Source organism: Populus trichocarpa, chromosome 6, assembly GCF_000002775.5.
Source record: "Populus trichocarpa isolate Nisqually-1 chromosome 6, P.trichocarpa_v4.1, whole genome shotgun sequence".
Lineage (NCBI taxonomy): Eukaryota > Viridiplantae > Streptophyta > Magnoliopsida > Malpighiales > Salicaceae > Populus > Populus trichocarpa.
The window spans coordinates 26,438,449-26,465,300 of record NC_037290.2 but is presented as its reverse complement, the minus strand read 5'-3'; the positions used below and the strand labels follow the sequence as shown (position 1 = coordinate 26,465,300).

Sequence of the window (26,852 nt, the reverse complement as noted above, 5' to 3'; positions counted from 1 at the left end):
AGCACTTTGACATTGGAAATGTAGACAGCAGAGTAAGTTACCTGTCCTCTTCATTTCCCCTGCTAATGCACTGTGGTATGATTTCTTTAACATTTTAAATCTTCTGATTATACAATAGGGACAGACTATCATTGTTTTCATGGAGGTCATAGGCTTTCCTGACCAGTCTGAGATTATTTACTGCTCATCCTGTTATAACAGCTGATTTTGGAATCCTTAGTTTATAGAGTGTTCTTTGTCCTCCTCGTTCTATGCTCCGTTTGTCTTAATACTTTAATTTGATTTACTTTAAAAAATATTATTCTTATATATTTTTAATTAAAAATACTCTACATTGTATTACGACACACCACCAAACGTAATGCTCTCCCGTTAATAATGAATAAAAAAAAAATATATAAATATATCTGATTAAAAATAAAAATAAATATATAAAATAATGATAATGAGTTATGTGACTCGTCCTACATTGTAAGTTCAATACTCGTCCGATAATAATTAATAAATGCAAAAGATATATAAATATATCTGATTAAAAAATAAAGATGAATATATAAAATAATGGTAAAGAGTTATGTGACTCGTGATTTACCGTAAGTCAGATATTTTTATTTTTTATAAAACAAAATTATATAAGCATGTTTTTCGGTACATTTATAGTTTAAAAAATTTAAGCACAAAACAAAAGGTTTATGAGTACTTGTAATTAAATAAATTGAAAACTATGCATGTTAATAGATATGTGTACTTGTAATTAAATAAATTGAAAACTATGCATGTTAATAGATAAATAAAAAGTCATTAACAATATCTAAACATATATAAATTAAGATATTTAATCTTGTAAGACATGATATTTACTCGTTTATATTTGCTATATTTTATTTATTAAAATAATTTTTTAAAAAAGAAATGCTGAAAAAAAGGTATCAATAAAAAAAACAAAATTAGAAGAAAATAAATAATAGCCCAGGAGTTTGATTTAACTTATCAAATTTATGATCTAGATCATGGACTCAACTAAGATAATTTTTTTATCTTAAACTTATACTTAACCGACATGCGCTCATGTGCGCGCGCACACACAAAGAGGGCAAAAAAAAAAAAAAAAACCAGACACTCCAATCTATGGCCTAGCACACCTAGGCTATTAAGGAAAATCTTGAGCGTGTGAGTGACCATTTAAACCCAGGCCGCGTGTCTAGGATTTACTTTATTTTTAAAAGGGAGAATGTTTGCCCCTATTTTTCTTGGAAAAAAAAAACGCGTGAGACTTTTTTACATTTAAACCAAGGTTGACAACGTATCACTTGTAAGTCTAGATTTTATGGTAGCTGAAAAATAAAAGCAAAACTTTTGTTTTTCAAAATCTCTAATTTTTAAGTCATTCAACCCAAAAACATCTCAATAACATTATTGGAACACTTAGAGACCAATTCATCAATTCAAAATACCCAAAAACATTCAAAAAACTAAAATCAAACTGGATTAGATTCTCCTCATTTTATATCTATTTTTCAGATAACATTGGAGCTCTAAAAAAATTGTAAAATCAGGAAAAAAAAAGATTTGCCAACTTAATTAAATTTCATTAAATCTGTCGTAACAGCAATATACAAAAATATTTTTCTATAATTATTCTAAGCTATTTTTGGAATAAGAGTTACAATATAAATAGATGTCCTTGTCAGCATATGTTTCCTAATATATTACGTAAATGTGAGATATTGTTGATCCTTTCTTAATACTCCTCTTTAAGTTGGAGAGTGAATGTCAAGAATTTTCAATTTGCAAATCATGGTGGAGAATCTCTTTTTTTCTAATGGTTTAGTGAATATATCCCCAAGTTGTTCTGCTAAAATAACAAATTTAGTCATGATTGAACCATTTTGTATTTTGGGAGCGTTTGGCTCTGCTGTTCAACCTGCTTTTCAGCGAATTTCAAATTTTTTTTTTTTTTTTTTGCTAAAATTGAGTGCGGTTTGTATCTTTTGGATCGTTTTGATGTGCTGATATCAAAAATGATTTTTAAAAAATAAAAAAACATCATTGGCATGTATTTCGGCACGAAAAGCTATTTGAAAAGCAACCACTACCACACTCCAAACACCCTCTTTATCCCAAATAAAGTGACAATTCATTTTTATATGTCTGGTTCTCTCCTCAAAAATTAAACATTGTTGGTATCTAAAAGAATTATATATATATATATCACAAAGTGATATTTTCAAATCAATTTATATATTAATTACGATTAAAACTTTTCTCCAAAAGATTTTAAATGTATATCTCTCATATCGATTCCGAATACTGATTCCACGTTTCGAATCCAAAAAATTAATAAAAAGAGCAAACCTCATTATCAACTCGACATGTCAAGACTTTCATGGTGACTTTATAAAGAGAAAAATGTAAAAGAGGCTTTCCCACGCCTTTCACTTATTAATATATTATATTATTATAATTATTATATTATAATTATTATTATATTATATTATATTATAGAACTGTTTTTTTTTCTTTTTTTTTCTTTTTTTAATGAATTTTTTTTGTTTGATTTAGTTTATTACTGTTAAATTTTTTTATTTAGTTATTAGATTTTCATGATACGGATCCCGAATTTGATGAGTTAACCTGGTTTGACGAGTTAACTCAGATTTTTTTTCTTTTTAATTAATTCTTTTCATTTAGTTTAGTTTGTTAATGTTAAATTTCTTTCTATTTAATTATCAGACTTTCATGACACGTATCCTGGACTTGACGGGCTAACCCAGTTAATTCTGGGTAAACCCGTCAATTGTTTTTTCTATTTAGTTATCAAACTTTCATGACGCAAATCCCAGATTTTATGGGTTAACCTGGTTTGAAGGGTTAACCCAATTAATTCAAATTTTTTTCTTTTTCTTCATTAGTTTCTTTTTTCCTGTTGGTTTTTTTTCTTTGTTTTTTTCTTTTTAATTAATCTATTGAATTATCACACTTTTATGACACGATCTTATAGCCAGACCCACATTCAATATTCTTGGGTCCGATGTTGTAGCAAACTTGGACCATGCAAGTTTAATGTTATTATTAATATTATAAATATTACTCTTAGGTCAGGTGTTGCAGTCAAACCCAAGACTCTTGGGTATAGCTTTGCAGAAAAACCTAACACTTTTAAATCTTAGTTTTTTAATATATTTTCTATGTAAAAAAAAAAAATAACCCGCAGCATCGTGCGGGTCATGTAACTAGTAAGAAGCTATGGTTTGTCAAGAGGCAATGACTCCACACGTTTACAAAGGTCACCATGATGATGATAATGACAACGACGATGAGGATATGGCTATACCACCTTGTAACACTTGTAAAAAACATAAACCAAAATCAAAAGTCTATCCATACACAAAATAAAATATTTTAGTTATGTAATCCATGCTTTGCTGCATGTTAGATACTTTTATTTTCTATAAAAAATTATAGATGCAAGTTTTTTCAATACATTTCTATAGTTTAAAAAACTTAAGTTAAAATAAATTTTTTTTATGCATACATGTAATTAAATAAATCGAGAATTATGTGTGCAAATAAATAAATAAAAAGTCATTAACAATACTTAAAAATAAAACTTGAAAAATAAAGAGATAGGTGTAGATCAAGATATTTAATCTTAAAAGACGGGATATTTACCTGATTGTATTTGCTAAATTTATTAATTAAAATAATCTTTTTATTCAAGCAAATAATAATATAAATATAGACACAAATTAAATTGATTGGATAAAATAAAAGAGAAAAAAAACACCTTGTAAGGCTGTACATATTATAAATATTATTTGAAAATATTTTTTTTTATTATCAAAACTAAAGTTCATCAATAAAAAAAATATAGATTAATCAATAAAAAATATTTAATTAAAAAAAACAATTAGAAAAAAAAAGAAGTAAAGGTCAGGTGCTGCTAGGCCTCGCCAACTCGACCCATTTTTATTAGGGCCCGTGCTTAGGCCCTTAATATATTTTTTTTGTAACTGGAGTAGGCAGCATGTCGTCTACTTTTAATTTTTTGTTAAAAAAATTTGGACAACCCGCATTTTATTTGTCCAGATTCCAACTATTATAGTGCTTGAAAAATCAGGACTTATATTTTCGAAATGATTTGAGAGCATATTGTGTTTTCTGTTGGTTGGTTGTGTGAATTTGTTTCAACTGAAGTTGCAGGGTGGAGCTTCAACTCAGCCTCGTATGGTTGAATCATCAATGAACACTCCTGTGCGGATCAATGGTCAGACATTCACATCAAACCTGGTATGGGACAGCTTCAAATATAAACTTTTTTTCAATGTCCAAGCAATTTGATGTTTATGGGCTAAAGGATTGTGATCAATTGGTCCTTGACCGTCCGCAACAGTCTTCAAGCATGTGAGTGGAACATTTAAACTCTTTACACCACGCAGCTTCTTTCTCCTAGAAATCTCATGGTGTCTGCGGTTGCCTTGCCCTTTCTTAGTGCCACCGTAGTATCTTTGATTGCGTTTAATATATCAAGTCCTATATGGTTCTCACTCTCTTTTGTCCTCCAGCTGTAGGCTGCTAATATGGAATAGTTCCTAGACTGAAGGGATGGTGGAAGAAGAGTAGAGATGAGTCAACAATAGAAGAATGGTTGAGAATGCTCTGTTTTCCACGTCTTTCTTCCTTAAAAATAAGACGGTGTCCAAATCTAACTTCAATGCCGTTGTTTCCAACACTCAATGAAGGTCTTCATTTGTGGAGGACTAGTTCAATGCCATTACAGGAGACAATGAAGATGAAATCACCAGTCTCTTCTTCTTCTTCTTCTTCATTTATCCGTCCTCTCTCCAAATTGAAGGAACTAGGTATTTATTTCATAGATGATATGGAATCTCTTCCAGAAGTGGGGCTGCAAAATCTCTCTTCTCTTGGACAGCTATCTGAGTCTCAAGGGATGATACCCTACCTTCCCTCTTTGCAATTCTTAAGAATCGACGGCTGCAGTGAAGAGGTGAGCGGAAGAACAGGAGGATGGGAAAGGAGAGCGAGTAGGAATGGCCTATCATTAAACATATTGTAATTGATGGGCACTACATTCAAATGGAGGGTCGCTATGTAAAGGGTGGAGGATACCAAGGAATATTAGAGCATTTTCAACGAACATATATGAAAGGTATTTAACCTCTCCCTTCATTTATTTTTTATTTTTTATTTTTTTTTATTATTATTCCATACTCTTTCCTTTGTAATGAGTATTAGAGCATTTTCACCGAACATACATATATGAAAGGTATTTAACTTCTTCCTTCCTGAATTTAATTTCTTTTATTATTATTATTATTATTACTACTCCATACTCTCTCTCTCTATCTATCTATTTTGTTACCCACAAATCTCATCTTTTCATATTTGATGGCTAGAGCATTTTCACCATGCAGCATTTAACCGTACGGATATTATTTAACCAAGCATTTTAATCTTTATTCTTAAATACAAAGGTTTTTAACCTCTCCCTTCCTTCCTTCCTTCCTTAATTTAATTTCTTTTATTATTACTCCACACACTCTCTCTCTAACTCTGTATTATTTATTTTATTATCCACAAATCTCATATGATAAAATTATTATTTTTTCTTTAAAAGTTGGTAACATTTCTCAATTAACTGGGATTGGGGTTCAGCCCCCAACAAAATAACAAATTTCCCAAATTTTCTACCATGCGTGTATAGATGTCCCTATTTGACTCTTTATGAATGATGCCTCATAATGTTTCACGAATCTTCGTTTATCATAGCTTGAAATCTGATTACTGTTTCAACATTGAAAATCTGATGCTCTGGTCTGGTATGTAAGATAATGATGGTCTTTTTGTCAAAATTGTCTTCGAACATAATAACATCCAGCATCCAGTTCGGCTCTGCCTCTGCAGTCTATTGTAGTGGATTCATGCCTCCCGGTCAACCCTGCATGTCACTGAATACCAGTCTTGCAAAAGTAAGCTTCATATCGCTCCCATTTCCCCTGTTTTTTTTTTTTTAATGTTATTACTTATTTTAGACCCTTTGTTTGATTTCCTAGAAAGTTAGAAATTTAACAAATGCAATTGAGAAAGTCAATTGAAAAGCTCTCTGTCTTAGTAGCCTCAGGGTTTCAAATTTATCGCTCCTTTTCCTTGTTGAAGTTATGGCACCAAAGCTGAAATTAATGTCTCAGCCATATGTTATCTTTCATTAATGTTTATCTATTAGTAACATCATTATCTTAATGTTGTTTAATGAGTTTTTACTTCTTTAGATATGAAACTTATTTAGGATAAGCTCCATAAATGAAGGAGTTTATGTTAGTTATGTTTCTTAATTGTGTTGTGATTGATTTCATCTATAAATAAAAGCTAAGGGATGGCAGTAACCAATAGGAAAAACATTCTGCTCTTTGTTCTTTGTTGCAAGTTCTTTGTTCTTTGTTTTTCTGGTTATCATCAACATTCAGTTCTTTATATACCTATTATCAACAATTGGTATCAGAGCATTCTTTGATCTTTGAAGGGATTGTGAGTGAAACACGAGAGATTAGTGAGGTTAAATCAAAGCATTTTTCTTTGAAGGGATTGTGAGTGAAACACGAGAGATTAAGTGATTTTTTTTAAGAAATGGATTCTGCAAATTTTCCGGCAAAAACACCAGTGTTCATAGGGCAAAATTTTGGTGTGTGGGCTGTGAAAATGGAAATTTATCTCAAAGCTTTTGACTTGTGGGAGATAGTTGAGAGCGATAAGCAACCAACTCCACTAGGAAATAATCCTACGATCGCATAGATGAAGTTTTTTAATGAAGAAAAGGCAAAGCGATTCAAAGCTCTTACCTGTCTTCATAATGCTGTTAGTGAAGACATTTTCACAAGGATCATGGCGTGTAAATCTGCCAAAGAAACATGGGATAAATTAAAAGCAGAATTTCATGGTGATGAAAAGTCAAGGAAGATGCAGATTTTAAATCTTAGAAGACAATTTGAAGGTTTGAAGATGAAAGAAAATGAAACCATCAAAGACTTCTCTTCTTAAATTTCAAAACTTGTGAATCAAGTGAGACTCTTGGGAGAAGATTTTCCAGATTCAAGAATAGTAGAGAAAGTTCTGGTAAGTCTACCAGAAAAAATTGAACATAAAATTTGCTCTTTAGAAGATTCTAAAGATTTCTCTGAAATGAGCCTGCAAGAACTGGTAAATGCATTGCAAGCTGTGGAGCAAAGGCAAGCTTATAGACAAGAAGGATCAAGTGAAGGAGCTCTTGTTGCAGTTTACAAGGAGAAGAGTCGGGCTAAGAATTTTTACAAAAACAATCAAGAAGGAAAAAGAGAAAAAGGGAAAGGCTGGCAATCCAATAACTGGCAACAGAACAACAACAACAACTTCACTAGAGGGAAAGAGAAGAAAGAACATTTTCCTGCTTGCAAATTCTGTCAGAAAACAAATCATCTTGAAGCTTGGTGTTGGCTCAAGAATGCACAATGCCAAAACTGCAAGCAATTTGGTCACATTCAAAGATTCTGCAAAAATAAAGCAGAAATAGTAAAACAAGCTCAAGTAGCCAATTGTTCAGAAGTCAAGGAAGATTTTTTATTCATGGCTACAATACAGGAGATGTGTAACACAACAAAGGCAAACGACTCATCATGACTCATTGATAGTGGCTGCACTAACCACATGACAACAGATTTGAGCTTATTCAGAGACTTGGATAAAAGCTATCTATCTAGAGTCAGAATTGGCAATGGAGACTATGTGAAGGTTGAAGGAAAAGGAGCAATTGAAGTAGAAACATTGTCAGGTACAAAATCTCTTAAAAATGTTCTTTATGTACCTAAGATCAATCAGAATCTAGTTAGTGTGGGACAATTAATTGAATCTGGTTACTCAATAATCTTTAATGATGGAGTATGTGATATTAAAGATAAAAATGGAGTGCTACTGCTTTCTGCAAAAATGATGAACAGAAGTTTTAATGTTGATTGGAGAGAAGTATGTTTGAGTGCTAACACTTATGAGAACAATGAATCTGTTCTTTGGCACAAACGGTTGGGGCACTTCAATTATGCAACTTTAAAGAGAATGGCTGACCTGCAGATGACTCACGGTTTACCAGATATACAGGAACAAAAGAGTATTTGTGAAGCCTGTCAGTTAGGAAAACAAACTAGAGTTGTTTTTCCTGACAATGCTTATAGAGCACTGTCAAAACTCCAGCTTGTACACACAGATGTGTGTGGCCGATGCATAATGAATCATTGAATGGTTCAAAGTATTTTCTTCTGTTTGTTGATAATTATAGTAGGTACTGTTGGGTTTACTTTCTGAAATCAAAATCTGATGTGTTTGCTGAGTTTGTTAAGTTCAAAACAGCAGTTGAACTAGAAATAGGAAACAAATTGAAGATATTGAGATCTGACAATGGAGGAGAGTATACATCTCGACAATTTGAGGCATACTTGGCAAAAGAAGGGATCAAACACCAACTGACAGTTCCCTACACTCCACAACAGAATGGAGTCAGTGAGAGGAGAAACCGAACATTGATGGAAATAGCAAGATGTTTGCTATATGAGAAGAAAATGCCATTAAATTTTTGGGCAGAAGCAGTAAACACAGCATCTTACCTTCTAAATCGTATGACCACAAAAGTGTTAGGAGATAAGACTCCTTATGAAATCTGGTATGGCTTTAAACCCAATGTTGATCATTTAAAAGTGTTTGGCAGCCCTTGCTATGTCTTGTAACCTGAAGTTAAGAGAAGAAAACTTGATCAAAAAGCTGATATGGGAATTTTTATAGGCTATAGCACAAAATCTAAGGCTTATAAAATCTATGATATGAAATCTAATAAAGTTGTGATTGCTAGAGATGTAAAAGTTGCAGAGAATGGTACATGGAACTGGGAAGCTGCATCAATTGAAGAGACAAAACAAGAGTATCAAATTAAACTGGATGCTACAGAGGATGATGATACTGTCGATGACAAACCAGTAAGGGGGACAAGGTCCTTAGCTGACATTTACAGCAGGTGCAATGTTGCTGAAGCAGAACCAATAGATTTTGAAGAAGCTATCAACTCACAAGTATGGATAGCTGCAATGAAGGAGGAGCTCACGATGATAGAAAAGAATGAAACATGGATGTTGGTTGACAGACCCGTTCACAAGAAGGTAATTAATGTGAAATGGATTTTCAAAACCAAACTGAATGCAGATGGGAGTATCAACAAGCACAAAGCAAGACTTGTAGTGAATGGTTATTCACAAGAGCCAGGTATTGACTTCACTGAGACATTTGCTCTAATATCTAGGCTTGATACAATAAAGCTCTTGCTTGCTCTAGCAGCACAAAATGGTTGGCATATTTTTCAGTTGGATGTTAAGTCTGCATTTCTGAATGGTGTTCTAAATGAAGAAATATATATTGAACAACCTGATGGCTTTGAAAAGGAGATCACATCAAACAAAGTATATTTGCTAAAGAAGGCTTTGTATGGACTTAAACAGGCTCCTAGAGCCTGGTACAGCAGATTGGATGGGTATCTTTTGAGTTTAGGCTTTGAAAGAAGCATGAATGAAGTAACTTTGTATGTGAAAAATGTTGACAAACATACTCTGATCGTATCAGTGTATGTAGATGATTTATTGATTGCAGGAGACAAGGAGCAGCTGGTAGAGGAGTTTAAAACCAACATGAAGGATAAGTTTGAGATGAATGAACTTGGTTTGCTGTCATACTTCTTAGGCATGGAAGTAACTCAGTCGGAGCAAGGTTATTTCCTATGTCAAAAGAGGTTTACAACGAAGCTACTAAACAAATTTGCAATGGAAAATTGCAAACCAGTCAGTACACCTATGATACTGGGACAAAAGCTAATGAAGGAGGATGGAGCTCCCAAAACTGATGGAAAAGCCTACAGAAGTTTAGTTGGCAGCTTGTTGTATTTAACTGCTACACGTCCAGACATTGTTTTTGCTGTCAATTACCTTTCTAGGTTCATGCAAAGTCCAAGTCAAATCCATTTTGTTGCAGCCAAGAGAGTTCTAAGATATCTTAAAGGGACCTTAGAGTTCGGCATGCATTTTGTGAAATCAAGTTCTGTTAAACTTGTTGGTTTTTCTGATAGTGATTGGGCTGGAAGTGATGAAGAAATGATGAGCACCTCAGGTTATTGCTTTGCTATTGGAGGAAGCATTTTCTGTTGGAACTCAAAGAAGCAATCAGTGGTTGCACATTCCACTGCAGAGGCAGAATACATAGCAGTATATGTGGCAGCAAAGCAATTGATATGACTAAGGAAAATGCTGAATGATCTAGACTTTGATCAACGAAGTCCCACAGAATTGTTCTGTGACAATACATCAACAATAGCTATTTCAAAGAATTCTATTTTTCATAACAAGACCAAGCATATGAAGATCAAGTTCCATGCTATCAGGCAATTCCAGCAAGAAGGGGAACTAGAGATGATATACTGCACTTCAAAAGAGCAATTAGCAGACCTGTTCACCAAGCCTTTAGCTAAAGATAGATTTCAAGATCTAAGGGAGATGATAGGAATGTGCAGCTTTGGAACCAAGGAGGAGTGTTGAAGTTATGGCACCAAAGCTGAAATTAATGTCTCAGTCATATGTTATCTTTCATTAATGTTTATCTATTAGTAACATCATTATCTTAATGTTGTTTAATGAGTTTTTACTTCTTTAGATATGAAACTTATTTAGGATAAGCTCCATAAATGAAGGAGTTTATGTTAGTTATGTTTCTTAATTGTGTTGTGATTGATTTCATCTATAAATAAAAGCTAAGGGATGGCAGTAACCAATAGGAAAAACATTCTGCTCTTTGTTCTTTGTTGCAAGTTCTTTGTTCTTTGTTTTTCTGGTTATCATCAACATTCAGTTCTTTATATACCTATTATCAACATTCCTTACTGTCGAAATATACAAAGTAACTGTTTAGCCCTTTTTTTTACTTCTAAGGAGGAGTTTTTACAAGTTGCTGGCATAGGTTATTGTCACGACTAGAACCAAAGAAGATGAGGGCTAGCGCAGAAGAAGAAGGATTTAATTCAAATCAAGCATAAAACGACAGCGTGGGAAGGAAGCGGTAAAGAATTTAAAACATTAGTTAAACGGTTGCGTTTCATGCAGCCCAGATAGTTTAAATGAAATAATCAAGCCACGTGTAATGGCTAGGGGAAATATAGAATTAAGGGAACAATTTGGTTTAGGATAAATACCCAAAGATGTAACAGAAACAGGGCAACTTTTGATATAACAGAATTCAGTATCTTTTCTTAAAATCTCTCCCTCTCAATCAGTGTGTAGGAAAAAACCCATGCTGAACGTATGACATGTTCTTCCTCACTCCTTCAAAACTTCTTCTCCCCTCCCATGGTAGTTTGATCATCCTCTAGAAAACTAACTTGCAGCAAAGTGGTATCAGAGCTTCATCTTTGGATCTCCTCAAAATGCCTCCAGAGACCAGGTCCCAAGATGTGAGAAGGTGTGACGGTTCCTTGGAAGCTGCTAACCAAAGAATTGATGGAATAGAAATCAAACTGAACACACAGTCGGATGATCTTGGCCAACTCAAGGCTATGATGAAAGAAATAGCTACTCAGCAGATTGCGATAAAACACACCCTACAAACTCTCACTGGAGAGACTAGCTCCTCCCAAAGGCCCCATGCTCCTCAACCGCCTACAACAACCTGCAGTCAAGGGTGGGTTGGAGAAGGTTCACAAGGGTCTTACAGGTTTCACAAGCCCAAGAGGAATTTTCCAACATTTGAAGGCGAAGATGTGCATAAGTGGTTGTATAAATGCAATCAATATTTCGACCTTGAAGAGATAGCAGAGCCAGACAAATTGAAACTAGCCTCCTACTACTTGGATGGGTTGGCACTGTATTGGCACCAGAACTTCATCAGAAACTTGGAAGGACAGGACACGACTTGGGCAGATTATGTTGAAGCCCTGTGCTGCCGGTTTGGAGGACAAAAGGACCCCTTGGAGGAGTTAACAGAATACAAACAAGCTGGGAATCTTGAAGACTATATCAGGGAGTTTGACATGCTCTGGAATAGAGCTCAGGTATCTGAAAAGCAAGCCTTAGTATTTTTCTTGGGAGGGTTAGAGACTGAGATTAAGAACTTAGTAAAAATGTTTGAACCCAAATCTCTCAAACAAGCATATAACCTAGCTAGGCTCCATGATAACACACTCACGTATAGAAGAAACACTCCCCATCACACTAAACTTCCAGCTCAAACAAACACTTACCAACACAACCAAAAGCCAGCTTACCCCACTCCCTCCAGCAGTTCAACTTCCAACTCCACCTTCACTACGTTTAAATCTCCCCAGCCTGCCTTACTACCTACCCCTAACAGGCCACCATTCAACAACGCAACTGTCAACTCCAACCCCAGACCCTCCAGACCTATTAGAACCAGGGAGATGGATGAGCGTAGAGCCAAGGGATTATGCTTTTGGTGTGATGAAAAATTTGTACCAGGACATAGATGCAAAAACCGAAAGCTATACTCACTATGCATCATCGAAGACGAAGAAGAAAACTCTAAAGAGGAGGAAACCATTGAAACCATGAATGTAGAAGCCCTTACCCCTCATCTGTCATTACATGTATTGCAGGGCACCACGGGGTGCCACACCATCAAGGTATGGGGCAAACTAGACAAATGCCCTATATTCATTTTGATTGACTCAGGCAGCACCCACAACTTCCTTAATGCCAACCTCGCCAGTAAACAGAATTGTCTCCTGACACCCATCAAACCTATGCTAGTAGAAGCAGCAAATGGGGGTACCATGTCTTGTACTAAGCTCTGCAAGAACCTGCAGTGGAAAATGCAAGGCGTCCAGTTCCAGGCGGATGTTTTTGTAATGCCTTTACAAAGCTATGATATGGTCCTAGGCATACAGTGGTTGAAGTTACTGGGAAATGTATTAGCAAATTACGAAGACAAATGGATGAATTTTTGGTGGGAAGGAAATGAAGTGACACTAAAAGGGGACAATCCTATACTCACCCAGTCCATCGACTGGAAGAGTTAAGTGGACTACTTGCACGTAAAACACTGTTGGCAGAGGTGAATATTTGTAGTCTAAGAGTGCTGGAGGTGGAGGGCACAACACTCAGTTATCAGGAAGGGTACCTTCCTGCCCAACATGCAGAGGAGTTTCCAATTCAGGCACTATTGGATACTTATTCCCATATTTTCAGAGAACCAGTGGAACTACCTCCTGCCAGAGGACATGATCATAGGATACCTCTGAAGGATGAAAACCTGACAGTCAACCTAAGGCCATACAGATACTCAGGGTTGCAAAAGGATACCTTGGAGAAACTAGTGGCTGAAATGCTAGACGCTGGAATTGTTCAACCAAGCCACAGTCTGTTTGCTTCTCCAGTAGTTCTAGTCAAGAAAAAAGACCATACATGGCGATTTTGTGTGGACTTTCGCGCTCTCAACAAGCTGACTGTAAAAGATAAGTATCCCATCCCTATTATTGATGAATTATTAGAAGAATTGGAAGGAGCAACCATTTTCTCTAAAATTGACTTAAGGGCAGGCTACCATCAGATTCGAATGGACCCTAAAGATGTGTATAAAACTGCATTTCACACTCACAATGGCCATTTTGAATTCCTTGTCATGCCCTTTGGGCTCTCTAATGCCCCAGCAACCTTCTAGAGTTTAATGAATGACATCTTTAGGCAACATTTGAGGAAGTTCATTTTAGTTTTTTTTTGACGATATATTGATCTACAGCAAGAGCCGGACAGACCACTTGCATCACCTTACTGTTGTGTTTGACCTATTATGTGCCAACCAGCTGGTTGCGAAGAAGGAGAAGTGTGTATTTGGTAGCAATCAGATGGAGTATTTGGGCCACATTATCACCAAAGAAGGAGTGGCCACCGACCCTAACAAAGTGGTAGCAATGATGAATTGGCCTATTCCTACTAATATCAAACAACTGCGGGGATTTTTGGGGTTGACTGGATACTATAGGAAGTTTGTGAAAGGGTATGGGGAACTCTGCAGACCCCTTACTCAGCTGTTGAAGAAGGGCTCCTTCAACTGGACTAGTTCGGCCACTATGGCCTTCAATCAATTAAAGGACGCCATGGCTAATCCCCCTGTTCTGGCGTTGCCAAACTTCGACAAGACTTTTGTCGTAGAGACAGATGCATCAGGAGTGGGTATGGGAGCAGTTTTGATGCAAGAAGGGCATCCACTCGCTTTTATCAGCAAAGCTCTGGGACCTCGACAACTAAATCTATCAGCATATGAACGGGAGCTATTGGCCATTGTCTATGCTGTCACTAAATGGAAGCATTACCTAAGAGGAAGACGCTTCCTAATCAGAACCGACCACTCAAGTCTCAAATTCCTACTCGATCACAAGGCAACTCATGAGGCACAACAGGTTTGGTTAACTAAACTCTTAGGCTTTGATTATGATATAGAGTACAGGAAGGGCAAAGACAACTTGGCAGCAGATGCTCTTTCCAGGATCTCAAGCACAGAATTGAGTGCCTTAACCCTATCCTCAATCTCCACCAATATCATGGAGGAAATCAGACAGACCTGGGCAGCTGATCCAAACTTACAGAGAGTCATTAGGGAAGTGAGAAAGGATGCCAACTCGCATCCTGCCTATGCATGGGTCAATAACACTCTCCTTCGGAAAGGGAAGGTAGTGGTGGGTCGAGACTCACAACTACAAACTAAGCTCACCAGTTTTTACCATGACTCTGCAGCTGGAGGACATTCAGGAGCCACGGTCACTACAAAGAGACTGGGGCAGGTATTCTACTGGAGAAAGTTACAGAAATTGGTAAGGCAATATGTCCGCGAATGCTCCATTTGCCAACAAAACAAGACCGAGAATGTGAAGCTTCTAGGACTTCTACAACCTCTACCCATTCCTATTGCCCCCTTCATTGACATCAGCATGGACTTCATTGAAGGCCTACCCAAATCTGAAGGGAAGGAAGTCATCCTGGTAGTAGTCGATCGGTTTAGCAAATATGCCCATCTCATGGCTCTCTCCCACCCCTACTCTGCCCCCACTGTAGCTAAGGTCTTCATGGAGCATGTCTACAAACTCCATGGAATGCCAGCCACCATAGTAAGCGACAGAGACAACATTTTTCTCAGCCAATTTTGGAAGGAATTGTTCAAACACCAGGGCGTCAATCTGCACTACTCCACCGCCTATCATCCCCAATCAGATGGCCAGACAGAGGTGGTTAACAAGTGTATCGAAGGGTACCTCCGATGCATGACAGGGAATGCCCCAACCTTATGGGGAAAATGGTTGAGTGCTTGCGAGTGGTGGTACAACACCAATTACCACACTTCGACAAAGAAGACACCTTATGAGATACTCTATGGCATGGTACCACCAATTCACATTCCCTACACTCATAAGGACTCCCCAGTTGAGGCTGTGGATCACTACCTCACACAACGAGAAGAAATGTTCAAAGAAATCAGAAGTAATCTCCTACAATCTCAACACAGAATGACCCAACAAGCCAACAAGAAAAGAAGCGAACGAAGTTTTTCGGTGGGGGATTCAGTGTATGTCAAACTACAACCTTACAGACAACACTCCGTTCACAAGAGAGTTTCCCACAAGTTATCAGCCAAATATTATGGTCCCTATACAGTTATTAAGAAAATTGGCACCGTAGCATATGAATTACAGTTACCTGCTACATCGGCGGTTCACCCCGTCTTCCACGTCTCCCAGCTCAAGAAACACGTGGGCCATCATGCCATCCACTCCGATCTTCCCAATCCTCAGCATCGATCCCTGTTGCAGCCTCTACAAATCATCAAGAGAAGAATGATTAAACAAAGCAATACAGCGATTACTCAATTTTTAGTAATATGGAAGGACATACCTTTGACAGAAGCCACCTGGAAAAATGTTGATGAGTTCTGCTTCCGATTTCCTGAGTTTCACCTTGAGGACAAGGTGGTGGTCATGGAGGGGGCATTGTCACGACTGGAACCAAAGAAGATGAGGGCTAGCGCAGAAGAAGAAGGATTTAATTCAAATCAAGCATAAAACGACAGCGTGGGAAGGAAGCGGTAAAGAATTTAAAACATTAGTTAAACGGTTGCGTTTCATGCAGCCCGGATAGTTTAAATGAAATAATCAAGCCACGTGTAATGGCTAGGGGAAATATAGAATTAAGGGAACAATTTGGTTTAGGATAAATACCCAAAGATGTAACAGAAACAGGGCAACTTTTGATATAACAGAATTCAGTATCTTTTCCTAAAATCTCTCCCTCTCAATCAGTGTGTAGGAAAAACCCCATGCTGAACGTATGACATGTTCTTCCTCACTCCTTCAAAACTTCTTCTCCCCTCCCATGGTAGTTTGATCATCCTCTAGAAAACTAACTTGCAGCATTGGTCTCACTGTAGATGATCGAAAAGGCCGATCTACAGAATAAGACAGTTCTGCATATTGATAGTAAAACAAGTACAAGTTGTTTCATTTTGATCTATGGACAATATCAAGTAATCTCTCACCCCACTACCCTCTCTCTGCAGGAATCAAGTAATTCCATTATTTATCTTCTCTTCTTTTATCTCTGGCAGGGAATCAATTAGATCACTTGATGACGACTGTCTGATATACATTGCAAGAGATGATTTTCACTATAAAGCCACCTGGTGAAGTTTAAATCTGCAGAACTGTTCCTAGGCTCTGATTTGGTTCCGCGACTCACTCATCAAATGACGAATGCAGTTAGTTTCGACTATTTTTCTTCTTATACAAATCTTAACAAACTTGTACCTACTCACTCATCAAATGAAGTGCAAGGATCTGTACTTTTGTACTGATACATTCTGATGTGATCTCTGAGAATGTTAATGGAAAGCTGCTATTCATAACTTGTTCCTCATTTGCTGTGAGTGAATCGATAAGACAAGCAACATCAATCTCATGGATTTCACCAACTCTGTTTATGTTTTTCACCTTTTCGGCTGTGTTTTCTGCAAGTGCTTAATAATTTCTGTTTCTTCACCTTATGTTTGGAAATGAGAACATTGTGTTGCTATTTTCATTTTAGTTTTAACTAATTCTCCTTATGTTCTTTGATTTTCTTTAACTAATTCTTCAGATTTAATTTGGTGTGATTGATTTCTTACAAGCAAACCGAGGAACTACTAACATAGTTGAGTGCAGTCCAATTAACAATTCTGTCTCTCATATATTTTTTCAAACATATATTTTTTCAAACACTCTATTTCCATGTAAATGTTGCCCTCTCCCCACGTCTCTCATATATTTTTTCAAACAATTCTGTCTCTAACTCCTCTGGCATCCAGTTCGGAACCTCCTCCGCTGCCTATGGTGATGGATTCATACCTCTCAGTCAGCTTACCACAAAAGACCACTCCTCTTCTAAAAGTAAGGCCTCTCATCTCTCCATCTCAAATCCCCTCCTTTTCTGTTAATCATTACTACCTCTTTTAGACCATTTGTTGTAGTTTTCTTGAAAAAGCTCTCTTATTACTCTGCTTTCATATTTACATTCTAGGAACTGAATTTTATTGATCTTGTCGGATTCAGTTGAAATAAACACGGTAATTGTTTAGCTTATTTTTCTAACAAGTTTTGACATCTTGTTGATGTAGGTTATGGTAAAGCTGAAAAGGTTGTTGATGTTGCTCTCATTGTAGACGATGGAACAGGCTGGACCGGTTGCAGAAAATGGTTCTGTGTTTTATCTGCAAGGTATGGATGTCATAAGCTTCCTATATATATATATATATGAAGTTCCTTTTCATGGATTTCTTATTTGGCAAATTTTCTGTGTCAGTCTATCTATACATGTTAGCATGCATATGGCACCTTAAGCCATAGCATTGCTCGGTTTATTTGGCGCCAGGTACAATAGTCAGTACGGAAAACTGAAGGCAGAATCATATTACAAGAGACTATCATTGTTTTCATGGAGGTCATAGGCTTTCCTGACCAGTCTGAGATTATTTACTGCTCATCCTGTTGTTACAACAGCTGATTTTGGAATCCTTAGTTTATAGAGTGTGCTTTGTCCTCCTAGTTCTATCCTCCGTGTGTCTAAATACTTTAATTTGATTTACTTTAAAAAAATATTATTCTTATATATTTTTAATTAAAAATACTCTACATTGTATTCCGACGCACCACCAAACGTAATGCTCTCGTCGGATAATAATGAATAAATACAAAAAATATATAAATATATCCGATTAAAAAATAAAGATGAATATATAAAATAATGATAATGAGTTATGTGACTCGTGCTTTGCCATAAGATTCCAACTACTATGGTGCTCGAAAAATCAGGGCTTAAGTTTCCAAAATGATTTGAGAGCATATTGTGTTTTCTGTTGGTTGGTTGTGTGAATTTGTTTCAACTGAAGTTGCAGGTTGGAGCTTCAGCTCAGCTTCGTATGGTTGAATCATCAATGAACACTCCTGTGCGGATCAATGGTCAGACATTCACATCAAACCTGGTATGAGACAGCTTCAAATATAAACTTTTTTTCAATGTCCTAGCAATTTGATGTTGATGGGCTAAAGGATTGTGATCAATTGGTCCTTGACCGTCCGCAACAGTCTTCAAGCATGTGAGTGGAACATTTAAACTCTCTACTCCACGCAGCTTCTTTCTCCTAGAAATCTCATGGTGTCTGTGGTTGCCTTGCCCTTTCTTAGTGCCACCGTAGTACCTTTGATTGCGTTTAATAAATCAAGTTCTATATGGTTCTCGATCTCTTTTGTCCTCCGGCTGTAGGCTGCTAATTTGGAATAGTTCCTTGTTTCACTGGAGTTCTATTTGTTTAAAACATCACTCTGCCCCATGCCATGGAGAGATGTTCCTTTTCTGTTTTAATCTGTTGCTACTGAACTTGTTTTTAGTTTTTTGAGCAGTCCAATAATTTTTTTCTTTTGGTTTCTTTTCTTCACAAACACATGCCGTTTGCCCTGACTGCTATGGACAATTAAGTTTTGCAGCGTTGCTTGGAATAGTTAGCCATGTTTTGCAAACACTATGCTGACTGCTATTAAATTTTAATCTGCTAACACTGAACTTACGTTTAGTTCCTTTACGGATGTTGAGAAGGGTTCTTGGTTGCAGTGGACAGGAAAAAAGGGATGAACTTTGCCAATAGCTGAAACTTCCCATGGAGAAGATCAAGTAACCTCTCTCTCTATATCCCCTTCTCACTCTACATTATCAAGTAATTCCTTCAATTGGCCTTTTCTTTTGTCTTGGTCAGGGAATCTATTAGATCACTTGAGGATGAAGGTTTAATTTACTCTACAATTGACGAGTTTCACTACAAAGCAACCTGATGAAGTTCACAGTATTTTGGAATGCTACCCAGTCTCCAATGCTGTTGCGAGTTATTTTGTTCCTTCTTTTGAATATTAACAGAACAGCCTGTAGATATTTATTTGTTTCCATGTTAACATCTTAAGTGCAGGGATCTGGACATGCGTGTTATCGCCAAATCATATATAGAATTTCACAACATTTTGATGTTTTGTTTAGATTCCTAAATGACGTGCTCAAGGTTGTTAAAATCGCGAGTTGATTCGTAAATCGTACGATTTTACGAGTCAATACATGCTTAACGTGCCAAATCGCTTTAAAAACTCGAAAAGAGGTAAAATCGGGTTAAAATCGGGTAAAATCAATAAAATTGGGTAAAATCGGATGAAATCACGAGTTTACAACTGTTTTTACGATTTTAACCAAAAAACCATCATATACTGCAGTATTCCTGAAATTTCTTGTTTATATGTCATTTCATCATTTATTTTATGCTAACCGCCCAATTTATCCTTCCAAGCGACCGTTCAGGCAAAACATTGTTGGCCACACGAAGCAACTCCAAGCACAGACCACTGGATCTATGTCAGTGGTTAGTTTTGTCGAAGGAAAAGTAAGAATCTTACAGAGGACCCATTTTCTGCTGCCAGAAAGTCACATTCAAGATTAGTTTTTGACATAAAAATGAACACTTTGACATGACAATACCAAAATAAGTAGCCCAGCTTTCTCTTTTAAATTGCGTGGAACTGTAATAATAATAATTTTTTAAAATAATTTAAAAAAATATTAAAAAATATTTTTTATTTTTAAAATTCAATATTAAGATATTAAAATAATTTAAAAATATTAAATTTTTTTAACTTAAAATAAAAAAATCAAATTACAAAAAAATTGGAACTCACTTATAAATTCCTGTATATATATTGAATTCTAAACCAACATCTATAGCACTTAATAATTTTTTGAACCCTATTTATTTTTGTGTTTTAAAAATATTTATAAAAAAATTTGAAATGATATAATATTTACAGTGTACTGATATGCAATTTGATATAGTCATAATTTTATTGATTATTTATTGATGATGTTTCCAAAATAAAATATGTTTATAGAATATCTAAGTTGTATTTGTATTGATCACAATTTGGTTTTAATAATCATGTTTGAATTGATTACAAGGTTGATTTAAATTGATTCTTGAATTATTGAACACATGGCATCTAGAAACAATTCCTCTGGTAATAGGTTTGATGTAAGATGACAACATGATATAGATATTGATAAGAATTCAAAAAAAATTCAGTGCAAGTATTGTCAAAAAATTTCCTTACGATTTTACGATTTTACGATCTGTTTTTACGATCCGAGTTTGTTTTGTATTTTTCGTGCTGTGTTAAAATCACAATTTTAACAACCTTGGACGTGCTGCTTAGAACTCTAAAATAACAAAGATTATGGTCTGATTGATTTTTTAAAGCAAAGAAAGTTCTAGTTGAGTGCAGTCGAATCAAAGGATTGATTTGGAGTTTTCGATACCTGGAGTGTTTGGGACAGTTTGGAATTTATTTTACCTGAGGAAAGCGCATCGAAATCTCTTTCGATCGTATAGTTAGTGCCACCGTAGTACCTTTGATTGCGTTTAATAAATCAAGTTCTATATGGTTCTCAATCTCCTTTGTCCTCCGGCTGTAGGCTGCTAATTTGGAATAGTTCCTTGTTTCATTGGAGTTCTATTTGTTTAAAACATCACTCTGCCCCATGCCATGGAGAGATGTTCCTTTTCTGTTTTAATCTGTTGCTACTGAACTTGTTTTTAGTTTTTTGAGCAGTCCAATAATTTTGTTCTTTTGGTGTCTTTTCTTCACAAACACATGCAGTTTGTCCTAACTGCTATGGACAATTAAGTTTTGCAGCGTTGCTTGGAATAGTTAGCCATGTTTTTCAAACACTATTCTGACTGCTATTAAATTTTAATCTGCTAACACTGAACTTACATTTAGTTCCTTTACGGATGTTGAGAAGGGTTCTTGGTTGCAGTGGACAGGAAAAAGGGATGCACATGGATGAACTTTGCCAACAGCTGAAACTTCCCATGGAGAAGATCAAGTAACCTCTCTCTCCCCTTCTCACGCTACATTATCAAGTAATTCCTTCAATTGGCCTTTTCTTTTGTCTTGGTCAGGGAATCTATTAGATCACTTGAGGATGAAGGTTTAATATACTCTACAATTGACGAGTTTCACTACAAAGCAACCTGATGAAGTTCACAGTATTTTGGAATGCTACCCAGTCTACAATGCTGTTCCGAGTTATTTTGTTAAATTCCTTCTTTTGAATATTAACAGAACAGCCTGTAGATATTTATTTGTTTCCATGTTAACATCTTAAGTGCAGGGATCTGGACATGTGTGTTATCGCTAAATCATATATAGAATTTCACAACATTTTGATGTTTTGTTTAGATTCCTAAATGACATGCTGCTTAGAACTCTAAAAGAACAAAGATTATGGTCTGATTGATTTTTTAAAGCAAAGAAAGTTCTAGTTGAGTGCAGTCGAATCAAAGGATTGATTTGGAGTTTTTGATACCTGGAGTGTTTGGGACAGTTTGGAATTTATTTTACCTGAGTAAAGCGCATCGAAATCTCTTTTGATCATATAGTTAGGGGGGGTCCATATTCACTACTACTAGGCATTTTGCTTCTTTTGATTTGTTTCAGTGAACAGATAATGAAGCACCCGATGCATGGCGAAGACGAAGCCCCCATGAAAAAGAGAAGCCATGATTTATAGCTTTGGTGGCCTATCCATTAACTAAAGGCATTAGCGTACTAAACATCTTAATATTATCCTAAACATAATTGAAATCTTATGTTAACAAGTTATTAATTATGGCTGGATATAATGGCAATGTACGTTTTGAAAGATTGTGGCTTCCCTACGTGAAACATCTTGATTCCAATATTTGAACCTAGAAAATGATTAAACTTCATTAACCAACCCTTTAAAGCTCATATGCCATTAATATGTAGCTATTGAACTTGTTTCTAGCTACAGCTTTATGATTTCTGAGGAGTCCATGAAATGACGAGCAGCTCTGAACTCCAAAAGAACAAATGAAGGTTCTTGTAATGATTGATTTTTTAAAGCAAAGAAAGGAGCTCGTAGCCAATGAAGAGATTGATTTGGAGTTTTTGATAGCTTTGAGTGTTTTGGGATCGTTTGGAATTTCCTTTACCTACGAATAAAGCACCAAGAAGAAGTCTTTACATTCACCACTACTAGCCAGGAACATACCCTCCATTAAAGGCACTTGCTTCTTCTGATTGGTTTCAGTGACCGATACTGTAGGATCCCAAGTACGCATAAGCCCTTGAAAAAGGGAAGGCATCTTCCATTATTGCTTCCAATCTCCATTTAACAAGTTAATTTGGCCCTCATCTTTCCTTCATCAGTACTGTATATATAGCTATAACCCGGGTTTGATGTCATTTTTTGAATAAAGTGTGAGGAACAAGGTTTCTGCCCCGAATGATTCATTAAAGCAAAGCAGTAGAAGCAGTACTACCAGTTGAGGGATTTGGAGATCGAGAGAGTGCATGCAGGCCTTCTTATAGCTTTAGTCTTATCTTTACGTAAATGAAAGCATCAGCATCTCCTTGGGAAGTGATCGTTTTTTCATTACGTAAGGCATACCCATTACTAAAGACATTCGCATCGTACGTAAATCTCATTTTGAAAGGTAAAACATAATTGAAATCTCATGTCAAAAAATAATTTGGCTTTGCTACTTGAAACATCCCTTGGATTTGTCTTTCCCTTTTTAGCAAGGCTAAGTCATACAAGTCTATTGGTGTGATATTTAAAATGAAGCAAGGAATAGAGATTGATTTTTAAAAGCAAAGAAAAGAAATACCTGCTTGTTGAGTGCAGATTGGTTAAAGGATTTCGAGATCATGAGAGTACTTGTAGAATCTCTAATAGCTTTGAGTGTTTTGGAGATTTTCGAATCTTATTATCTCTATAAATGAAGCCCGGAAGCCTGTGGTTTTCCGCACGCTCTTAACAGCAACATAAACATTCTTCTAGCATTCAAAGCGATCATCACCGCTCAAACCAAGAAACACCTCAACCACCACCCAGTCACACCTTTTCTTTTAATTTTTTTCCCTTTCTTTTTTCGTGTTTCCCTCCTCCATCGACTTCTTTTTGAACCTGCAAAGAAAAAATGGCTGAAGGTGTGCTCTTCAATATTGCGGAGGAAATAATAAAGACATTAGGTTCCCTAACTGCTCGGGAGGTTGCACTATGGTGGGGGCTCAAAGATCAATTACGGAAGCTCAATGACACAGTTACCAGTATTAAGGCTGTGATTCAAGACGCTGAGGAGCAGGCACAAAAACAGAACCATCAAATCGAAGACTGGCTCATGAAGCTGCGGGAAGCTGTATATGATGCCGAGGATTTGCTGGACGATTTCTCAACACAAGCTCTGCGGAAAACGTTGATGCCTGGGAAAAGAGTATCGAGGGAGGTACGCCTTTTTTTCTCAAGATCAAACCAATTTGTGTATGGTTTACGGATGGGTCATAGAGTTAAAGCACTTAGAGAGAGACTAGATGACATTGAAACTGACAGTGAAAGATTCAAGTTTGTGCCTCGTCAAGAGGAGGGAGCTTCAATGACTCCTGTCAGGGAGCAAACAACCTCATCTGAACCTGAAGTGATAGTTGGGAGAGAGAGTGACAAAAAGGCAGTTAAAACGTTTATGATGAATTCCAACTATGAACATAATGTTTCTGTCATCTCCGTAGTTGGAATGGGAGGGTTGGGGAAGACCACACTAGCTCAACATGTTTACAATGATGAGCAAGTTAAGGCGCACTTTGGTGTGAGACTCTGGGTAAGTGTCTCAGGCAGCTTAGATGTTAGAAAGATTATCAAAGGGGCTGTAGGTAGAGATTCAGATGATCAGTTAGAGAGTCTGAAAAAAGAGCTTGAAGGGAAAATAGAAAAAAAGAAGTATCTTCTTGTATTGGATGATGTGTGGGATGGTCACGATGATGGTGAAAAATGGGATAGTTTGAAGGAGTTGTTACCACGTGATGCAGTAGGAAGTAAGATAGTGGTTACTACACGTTCTCATGTAATTGCCAAATTCACAAGCACAATAGCACCACATGTTTTAAAAGGTCTGTCTGTAGATGAGTCATGGGAACTGTTTAGAAGAAAGGCATTTCCTCAAGGCCAGGAGTCGGGTCATGTAGATGAGATAATTAGAAAAGAGATTGTAGGGAGGTGTGGTGGAGTTCCTTTGGTTGTAAAGGCAATTGCGAGGTTAATGTCTTTGAAAGAGAGAGCCCAGTGGTTGTCCTTTATACTAGATGAACTTCCGAATAGCATTAGAGATGATAACATCATACAGACCCTTAAGTTAAGCTATGATGCTCTTCCATCATTTATGAAGCATTGTTTTGCTTACTGTAGCTTATTTCCCAAAGGTTATAAGATAGATGTAAAATATTTGATTCAACTTTGGATTGCACAAGGGTTTGTTAGCACTTCAAATTCAGGTCGTAGGTGTATTGAGATTGTTGGTCTCAAGTGCTTTGAGAGTTTACTATGGAGGTCATTCTTTCACGAAGTGGAAAAGGATAGATTTGGGAACATAAAAAGTTGCAAAATGCATGATTTTATGCATGATCTTGCAACCCATGTCGCTGGTTTTCAGAGCATCAAAGTGGAGCGCCTAGGAAATAGGATTAGTGAATTGACTCGGCACGTGTCATTTGACACGGAATTAGATTTGTCTTTGCCTAGTGCACAACGTCTAAGAACACTTGTATTATTGCAAGGTGGAAAATGGGATGAGGGGTCATGGGAGTCTATTTTTCGAGACTTTTAGGTGTTTGCGTGTGCTTGTTTTGAGTCATTTGAAAATGAAGGAAGTGTCACCTCTCATTCAAAAGCTCAAGCATCTGAAATATCTTGATCTTTCGGATAATTGGATGATCAAGGCGCTTCCTAATTCTGTCACCAATCTGGTAAATTTGCAAGTGCTCAAGCTCAATGGTTGCTATAGACTTGAAGAACTACCTAGGGATGTTGGTAAGCTAATTAATCTGAGGCATCTTGATTTATGTATGAATTTAGAGTATATGCCTCGTGGGATTGGGAAATTAACTAGTCTACAGACGTTGTCATGTTTTGTGGTTGCAAAAAAAAAGAGTTCTAAATCTGAGATGATAGGTGGATTGGATGAGTTGAGAATGTTAAATGAATTGAGAGGGAGCCTAGAAATAAGAGTAAAGGGATATGAGGGTGGTTCTTGTGTATCAGAATTTGAAGGAGCTAAATTGATCGATAAAGACTATCTCCAGTCGTTGACCGTACGGTGGGACCCAGAGCTGGATAGTGACTCAGATATTGATTTGTATGATAAAATGTTGCAAAGCCTCCGGCCAAATTCGAATCTTCAAGAGTTGAGAGTTGAAGGCTATGGAGGTATGAGGTTTCCTAGTTGGGTTTTAGAGCTCTCAAATCTTTTAAGGATTCGTGTAGAACGCTGTAGAAGACTTAAGCATATCCCTCCCTTGGATGGAATCCCTTCTCTTGAAGAATTAAGTATTGAGGGATTGGATGATTTGGAGTACATAGATAGTGAGGGGGTTGGAGGAAAAGGAGTGTCGACGTTTTTCCCATCCTTGAAGAGACTTGAGATGTGGGATTGTGGTGGACTGAAGGGATGGTGGAAGAGATGGAGTAGAGATGAGATGAATGATGATAGAGATGAGTCAACAATAGAAGAAGGGTTGAGAATGCTCTGTTTTCCACGTCTTTCTTCCTTAAAAATAAGATATTGTCCAAATCTGACTTCAATGCCGTTGTTTCCAACTCTCGATGAAGATCTTTATTTGTGGGGGACTAGTTCAATGCCATTACAGCAGACAATGAAGATGACATCACCAGTCTCTTCTTCTTCATTTATCCGTCCTCTCTCCAAATTGAAGAGACTATATATTGGTTCAATTGATGACATGGAATCTGTTCCAGAAGTATGGCTGCAAAATCTCTCTTCTCTTCAACAGCTATCGATCTATGAATGTCCAAGATTGAAGTCTCTGCCACTGCCTGATCAGGGGATGCATTCTCTTCAGAAATTACATATCGCTGACTGCAGAGAATTGAAGTCGCTATCTGAATCTGAATCTCAAGGGATGATACCCTACCTTCCCTCCTTGCAACAGTTAATAATCGAGGACTGCAGTGAAGAGGTGAGCGGAAGAGCAAGAGGATGGGGAAAGGAGAGGGAGGAGGAGTGGCCTAACATTAAACACATTCCAGATATTGGAATTGATGGCGACTACATTCAAAAGGAGGGTCGCTATGTAAAGGGTGAAGGATTGAAATACCCTTAAGCAGTATTTTCACCGAACA

At 36.7% G+C, this 26,852-nt stretch overlaps 2 protein-coding genes and 1 long non-coding RNA gene across 7 annotated transcripts in view; all 3 read left to right on the top strand.

The window, feature by feature from the left end:
- LOC7459910 (putative disease resistance protein RGA3) overlaps nt 1-25,808 on the top strand; it is a 41,263-nt gene extending 15,455 nt beyond the window's left edge. The window contains exon 2 of one of the 5 annotated variants that reach the window (XM_052453984.1): nt 23,950-25,808. In XM_052453984.1, the coding sequence (XP_052309944.1) occupies nt 23,950-25,320 (1,371 nt within the window). In that variant the 3' untranslated portion in view covers nt 25,321-25,808. The remainder of the gene's footprint in view (nt 1-23,949) is intronic. The other 4 variants (XM_052453983.1, XM_052453980.1, XM_052453982.1 and 1 more) reach the window with 4 other exon arrangements.
- Nucleotides 16,339-16,988, top strand: LOC127905473 (uncharacterized). Its single transcript, XR_008059509.1, has 2 exons — nt 16,339-16,599; nt 16,681-16,988. It is a non-coding gene; the product is annotated as an uncharacterized LOC127905473 (long non-coding RNA).
- LOC7459909 (putative disease resistance protein RGA4) lies at nt 25,355-26,833 on the top strand. Its single transcript, XM_052453774.1, has one exon. The coding sequence runs from the start codon at nt 25,355-25,357 to the stop codon at nt 26,831-26,833; it is 1,479 nt and encodes a 492-aa protein (XP_052309734.1).
- The last annotated feature ends 19 nt before the right edge of the window (nt 26,834-26,852 follow it).